General features: G+C 41.2%; 1 protein-coding gene across 1 annotated transcript; it reads right to left on the bottom strand.

Annotated features, from left to right (window-relative positions):
- Nucleotides 1-1,786: 1,786 nt before the first annotated feature.
- si:ch1073-224n8.1 (zinc finger and BTB domain-containing protein 17) lies at nt 1,787-7,684 on the bottom strand. Its single transcript, XM_044141129.1, has 2 exons — nt 6,521-7,684; nt 1,787-5,109 (listed from the first exon to the last, which is right to left on the bottom strand). Exons 1-2 carry the CDS (start codon nt 7,215-7,217, stop codon nt 4,148-4,150), a joined length of 1,659 nt encoding a protein of 552 aa, XP_043997064.1. The 5' UTR covers nt 7,218-7,684; the 3' UTR covers nt 1,787-4,147.

The following is a 7,684-nucleotide window of genomic DNA, read 5'->3' as shown; positions in this document are numbered from 1 at the left end:
TCTAAAAAAAAGTTGCTAAGGTAGTTTTTCTGGAATCTATGTTCATTCTAATTCCTTTTCTGGGTTGCTAAAAAATTATAAGTAATTATTCTTTGGTGTTTCTCTGTCTGATATTAACGCAATGAGTACTCCACAGTTTCTAAGTAATAATAAGAATTAAGTGTTCCTGTTCTGGATTTTAAGTGCGTTTTAATTCCTTTTCTGGGCGGCAACAATAGGAGTCTCTCTGCATAACAATCCATAAACTAATCTGAAAAATGTAATCTTGGTCCAAATAGTGAGTACTCCACAATTTCTAACATTACTAATAATCTAGAGTAATCTAAAAAGTGTAATATTGGTCTAAATAGAGAGTCTCTGGATTCTAAGTTTGTTCTAATGTCAGGAATAAGAGCTTCTTAAAGAGACAGAAGCCCAATTTCTAGGCATCAAATTATAAAGTCAAATTTCTTTCAAGTTATGTTTGATATATGTAGCATTTTTATAACTGAAGATAACACAGTTAATTGATTGCATTGTAAAATAACCCTGTGTGTCTGGAAAATACATAGTTTTAAAATGCATCTTATGGACTGGTTCTAACTTTTGTAATAAAGATTATTTATTTATTGCACTTTTAAATAACTGCATTTACAATACCTTATTTTTGTTTCATTGTTGTGATTAATGACAATGGCAGTTCAAATGTTAATTTACTGTGTATAAAATGTGTACTAAGACTGATAATTAATAAAGAATGTTCCATACTTAAATCTAATCTTATTTTCTTGTACTTAATGGCCCATCAGTTTGTCTCCGTGCCACACATTAGGCTGCATTCTAGTTTCATTTTAATGTTGTGAGTTCACCGTCTTCCAAATTGTAAACTTGCAGGAATCTAATGGTCCTTTGGCTCCACCACAAGGAGAAACTTGTTCTTTCAAGAAAAACAACTTCAATTTAACAGGTCATGAATTGAATCAGATTTACTTACTTACACTCCTGCTGGTTAGAGGCAAATAAATGCAAGTTAGAATGATTGCACTATCTGAAACAAGAAATTTTAAGAACACGATCATAATTATGTAGTTTTTTTAATTAAATGTCTTCAGGTGGCCGGTCGTGCTGTGGTGGCGTAGGGGATAGCGTAACCCACGTTTGGAGGCCTTGAGTCCTTGACGCGGCCGTCGCGGGTTCGATTCCTGGACCCGACTGACATTTGCCGCATGTCTTCCCCCCTTTCCTGTCAGCCTACTGTCATATAGGGGACACTAGAGCCCACAAAAAAAAAAAAAAGTCTTCAGACGGCCATGACACTCACAATCATGTTCTTTCAAGAATGTCCTGTTGGTTCCATCTTCCAAACTTCTGATTCAAATTATCTAAGAAAGGAAACTGGGTAGGATGTTCAAGAAAAACCCAGGAACCATCTAGAGCGAAGTCTGGAACTGAAAGACCAAAGTCGCAGTTCGCAGTGGAGTTTTAGACTTTAAAAGAGAAAAGGATACATTTGTAAACGTTCAAAGAAAAAGAGAAATGGTGAGATTAGAGGAAAAAAATATATGATTTAATGACTATTGTTTGTTTTGTGCCCTTTAAAAAACTGAAGATGTGGGGGAAAAAACATAAGTATATGTAGGCATCTTGTCAGAATTGAGAAAAGAGAAGTATTATTAGGCCTCCAGGTTTGGATGCACTTTTTTCGTCTAAACTGATCAATACTTAAACATTTTGAAACACAAAAAAAAAAAAAAAACAATAAGCAGAAACACAGTCATTTAACATAATCATATTTACAGAACTTAAAAAAGCTGAAAGTGATTTTATTTATTTTTGTAGTTCACAAAAGCATATAAAACTTCACTCATTTCATATGAAGCATCGACGTTTTAAGAGAAATGTCATCCTCGAACCTACATGCACAGGTTCTTCTGGAAGGTCAAATAAAATGGATTATCTGGGGCATAAACAACTTTAGCATGAGAAGTCTTGGATACACATCATCTAATAAGTTTTAATGACTTTGAGAGTAACCATACTGTTATATATAGTTGGAGATTATATTGGTAGATGTCAAATGACACCAACGTGTAGCTCAAAGCTTAGTGCCCCAACAGCCTTTATGAAAACGCTCAAAGGTCAAGTACTTACATCACATTTTGACGTCCTAAAATCATAAATCACGTTACAGTTTTACGTCATTGTTGCACGAGAACCTTTATCTACAAAAAGAGACCCAGTAAAAACCAAACAAAGCTCATTTTATCTATATACAGAAACATTTAGAACAGGTGAGAGGAGGTGAAGAACCAGCTGATAACAGTGAAACTAATCCTAGAACAGAAAGGCTTTGTTGAAATAGTGGCAAGACGCTTAAAAAATGCCTGGAGTGAGTTATAAAGATGATTAAAACAATGGGTTCGAACTGGGTGTGGGCGTGTGTTGATATATGTTTTTCTGTATTGTTTCAATTATTTAGGTAATAAAAATCCATGTTACAGATTTTTGTCCATGTCTTCGTTCTCATCTTTAAAAACAAAGACATGGAGGCTGGTCTGGATTGCAAATCCTTTTCATATTGTCTCAGTTTATATTCCTTAAATACTAAGACATGTTCAATAACCCCAAACAGTGATTCAAAAGCAAAAAGTAGATAAATTTCTGAGGTGGATGGCTACAGACTGGAGAAAGATTTGTTCCACAGAGAGACACACACAGAGGAATCCGATCTAAAACCAAATGGGATGTGTTTAGAGTCCTTCTCCTGCTGAAACGCCAAATTACGTCCAGGTTTTAACCAACACTGATTGGTTGGGATCTTCCAGACACTCGAGACTGCCACGACCTGGAAACTCCTGGAGAAACAGTTCTAAAGGTAAAATGAGACAAATATCTGTACACAGTTACACAAATGGTGTGTGGAGGAGTCAAACATAAAAACACTAGAACAAATCCTTTCTTGTTCCATCCATAATTTCCTCTCAAGCTGTTGTACTCATGTTTTCCCTTCACTTTGTCGTATTTTTTTAGGTATTTTTAAGAAGTTCTGACTTGAAACTGCTGATATTTGTTGCTAAGTAACCAAAGAGTGCGTGAGTTGCTAAGTAACCAAAGAGTGCGTGAGTTGCTAAGTAACCAAAGAGTGCGTGAGTTGCTAAGTAACCAAAGAGTGCGTCAGTTGCTGAGTAACCAAAGAGTGCGTGAGTTGCTGAGTAACCAAAGAGTGCGTGAGTTGCTAAGTAACCAAAGAGTGCCTGAGTTGCTAAGTAACCAAAGAGTGCGTGAGTTGCTAAGTAACCAAAGAGTGCTTGAGTTGCTAAGTAACCAAAGAGTGCGTGAGTTGCTAAATAACCAAAGAGTGCCTGAGCTGTTGATCCCACAAATAACCCTGAGAAGTTAAAGCTTTTCCTCTGCCTACATCTCCCAGAATGCAGTGCAGTGAAATTATTTAACATCTAGGAGACTCATCTATTGATTTTGACCACATGCCGATCGTAATATATATTACTGATTCATTATCCAGTAATAATAATGAGTTCTACCTCCTGATTATAATTAAATCAACAAATGGTGGGAAGTTTCAGCAGGAAAAAGATTCCTTTTGAAATTTTGAGAATAGATAAAAAGGCAAAAAATAATTATTATTATGCCCATGACAAGTGTAGGCAAACATTTGACCTATAAGCATATTTGAAACTTCATAATTTCCTTAAAATCAATATAAATATGTGGGTGAAATATGACACAGTCGACCTCTAGTTCTCTTTTGACCTTAAATCGAATCTTGAAGTTAATTCATGCCAGTTCCAACATTTCTAAATTTGGTTTTGTTAAAGACATGCAGTTTTGTGAAAACTGATTACTTTTAAAGGTGACATCAAAAGTTGATTTATGATGTTTTGTCTCCTCCATGAACCCATCTGGTGGTTCCATTTCTGCTAGCAGGAACATTTTTAGAGTATTTGTGTGTAGAAACGACAACTTTGTTTGAACTACTCAAACAGAAGGCTTTGGAAAAGTTGACATTTTAAAATAAAATACATAAAAATGAAATTTTAGGGTGTCAAAGTGGTAGTCTGGAACAGAAATGCGTTGGTGTTATCTGTCATGCTTTGTTTGTATTTCAAAGACAAACAAACAAAACAAAAAAAAAAGTCTCCGCTCAGCCCTAAACACAGTCTGCAACCGAGCCGTCCTCCTCCTCCTCCGCCCCCCATTCCCCGAACCGCATCTGAGGAGAGGGAGCCGCGGGATGGAGGCTATTGATGTCGTCCATGGCGTCTGGGTCCGTCTCCTCGCTGGGGCCGATGCCCATGTGGCCGCCCTCGTCGCGGTGCGTCCGGGCATGCTTGCGCAGCGCCGCGGGCTCCTTGAAGGTGCGGTTGCAGAAGGGGCAGCAGCAGGGCCTCTCCCCGGTGTGGATGAGCTGGTGGTGCTTGAGGTGCTGCAGGCGACTCAGGCGCTTCCCGCAGATGGCGCACACGTAGGGCTTCTCGCCCGTGTGCGTGCGCCGGTGCTTGCGCAGACCGTCCAGGTGGCGGAAGCAGTTGCCGCATTCGGAGCACGAGTAGGGCTTCTCGCCGGTGTGAATGCGCAGGTGCGTTTTGAGCGCCCCGGACTCTCGGAAGCGGCGGCCACACACCGCGCACGGGTACGGCTTCTCGCCCGTGTGGATGCGGATGTGCTTCTTCAGGCTGGAGATCAGACGGAAGGTCTTGCCGCACTCCAAGCAGTGATGAGGCCGGTCCGCCGAGGGCTCCCCAGAGGTGTCGGGGGCCGATGGCCCCGCAGGGTCCTCGGCTCTGCCTGGTGAAACGGTGTCACCTCTACTTGCTCCAAAAGTCCTTGACAAAGGTTTTTGTCCATCAAGACTTCCCTGCTGCTGCTGCAAGGCACTGCCACACTCACGCATGAGTCTTTGGTGACGTAGCTGGTTGGAGAAAGAACGCAGAGTTCCTCCTTCACCTCCAACCTGACCGTAAGCAATGTCCCCCACATTAAGGGACGAGCCGTCTCCGTCCCCAACCTGGCTGTCCTTCCTATTGGGCTGACCAGAACCTGACGGTGGCCCCTGCTCCTCTTTTATCTCAAATCTGGATCCTCCACTGGGACCCTGAGGCTGTCGCTCATCTTCAGGTCAAAGAAGAAAGAAAAGGTATGAACAAAAACTTTGTAATAAATCCTCACATCTAATCTAATTTCACCAGAACCCGAACTTGTCTTGTTAGGATAACAGCTTAATTATGTACATACATTGAAATAACTTAGACCTGTTTTGCCTTAAAGGCAGCTTGTATATAAAAACTCAAGCTTGTTGTGTTACTATAAACAGCTTCAATCTGTAATTTTCTTTAAATAATGAGATTGTGAAAATGTTGTGATAAAGAATTATCACAATCAGGTTTTGTTGTCAAAATTCTTATGACTACAAGGCGTGAAATTCATTTTATTGTGATGATGGTTTTATTGTATCATCCTGTTTGGTCAAAATAAGAATTGTACTGCAATTGCATTGAAATAGCATTAGGAATCCATATTATTCATACCCTTAGGAAATCTAGGTTTAAAGTAATCTCCTAATTTAACCCTCATGTTTCTTCTGACTGAAAGTAATCATACTGGTTTAGGTGACCAAACCAGAGTCCAGATTTAAATTAGAGATAATCTGTGGAGGGAACTACTGATTAGGGAAATGGTCCAGAGGCCCTCCAACCTCAAATACTTGGTTCTTTTAAACAAAAATAAAGTAAAAATAACAGTGAAAACATGCAAAAAGCTGGCTGGAACATAAGGGTTTAACTAAGGGGTTTTCTATAGAAATACATAAAGATATAAATAATTTGACATGACATTTTGAGAAAAAAAATATATATAAAGGGATTATTTGTTCCTAGTAAATAATCTCAAAATGGTTTCTCTCATTTCCTATCAGACCTAAAATTCTTGATATAATAACTGCAGTTTAACTGTATCTCAAAACCTTAAGCATGTATTACCTGTCACAATAAGCAATTAATCAAGTGATAAATTAAAACAAACTTAAACATTTCCATCTGTATAATTTATTGTTTTTCTCTTTTCTCTCTTTCAAGCAAAGACTGGATGATAAAAGTTTTCAATTTGGTGCTTTAGTTCCAACTAGCCCCTTTTTTGAAGGACATTTTTGTTTACAAAGACAGTTTTTATTGTTTCTGCTGTTTTATTTGTTTGTTTTGGATATTTAAAATGTCTTCCAGTTCCAGTGTTAAAAGTTCATCAGAATTTAAAGTTTATTGGTCTTTGAGAATGTGTTCTCGCATTACTATTATTATTAGTAGTAGTAGTAGTAGTAGTAGTATTATGTCATTACCATTATATTGCTTGAATATAGTCTCAAAACAACATTATCGTTTATCGCAATAACTTCTGGGACAATTTATCGTTTAGCAAAATGTGTGATCGTGACAGGCCTAGCAAAGTTAATATTTGAGATTATGCACTTTTATCCCCTCCATTTATTTGTTTTGTTTTTCAAGCATGAAATATGAATGAATGGACTTACCCGTTCCTCTGGTGTCTGAGCACATGTGAGAGGAGCTGGAGGAAAACGAGTCCAGAGTGTGGTTCGTCACGGAGCCGTCCGGCTGGATCGAAAGCTGGCACATTTTGTATTCATCTCTCGGCTCGAAGCCATGAAGAGATTCATCCACGGAGCCGCCCAGACCCAGAACCACGCCTGCTCCGTTCACGTTCCTGGGGTTCTGGTGGTCTCGGTCCAAGCCTGGGGTCAGAGAAGCCATGGAAGAGAGTGAGGGGCCAAACACCGACTGGCCGATCTGCTGGGGGCCCGTGTAGGAGACCTGCAGCTGGTCTATGAGCTTCTGGGCGCTGCACAGACATTCCTGCAGGGTCTTCAGCTCCCTCTCGGAGACCTCCAGCCGCACCTTGAGCCTCTGGTTCTCCTGCTCCTTGTGCAGCAGCTCCTGCTGGGTCTCGTTCAGCACGACCACCACCTCTCCCAGCAGCGTGTCCACGGCGGCGGACATGGCGGTCTGGATCGTCGGGGCCAGGCGGGATTTCAGCGAGGTTACCGTCACGCCGCCGCCCTGAGAGGCTCCGTACCCGCCCTTGGTGTCCGCTTTGCGGTCGTAGCAGGGCTCCATCCTGTCGGGGATGTTGATGATGCTCTGCTTGCGGCTCCCCGCGCTGGATGCAGAGGTGTCCATGCTAGCTGCGTACTCTGTCCTCCGGGATGTCATTGGCTGCGATGTATCCGCTGTTCTGATGTTTGAAGGCTTTATACTGCGCAGGTTCTTGTAGCTGAAATGTGTGAGGGCATGAATTGATCCGGTTACATCTGTTTACCGAGCTGTGAGCAAGACGCTGCAGAGGAAAAAACAGAAGATGCGACACTCCGCTCCTCAACATCCGCCTGCAGACAAACAAGGACGCGGTGGGAGCTGCGAGGCGACAGAAACCCGGGAATCAGACCCTCCAGGCGGCAATGAAACCCATCTCTTATTCTTTGGATACTTTAAATTCTGCGGCCTTCCACGACGACTCGCCCATTTCCAGATCTGCACTCAGAGGCCTGTCGCGTCTTTATGACGAAACAAAAGGTTGAGTTTGTGTTTTTGGTCCCTGAGTGAAGACTTAAAGGCACAGCCACCGCTTCAAGTCAGGAGAAAACAGTAGTGGTGACATTATGGTGCGACGGGCGAACCTA

The sequence above is a fragment of the Gambusia affinis genome, linkage group LG15 (assembly GCF_019740435.1).
Source record: "Gambusia affinis linkage group LG15, SWU_Gaff_1.0, whole genome shotgun sequence".
Taxonomy (NCBI): Eukaryota; Metazoa; Chordata; class Actinopteri; order Cyprinodontiformes; family Poeciliidae; genus Gambusia; species Gambusia affinis.
This window is presented reverse-complemented; position numbering and strand designations above follow the sequence as displayed.

Excerpts from the sequence above, each read along its gene's own strand:
- si:ch1073-224n8.1 (XM_044141129.1), bottom strand. The coding sequence starts at position 7,217 with ATGACATCCCGGAGGACAGAGTACGCAGCTAGCATGGACACCTCTGCA. Across the intron at positions 5,110-6,520 it reads CTCAGACACCAGAGGAACGG|ATGAGCGACAGCCTCAGGGT; the intron begins GTAAGTCCATTC and ends TTTGACCTGAAG.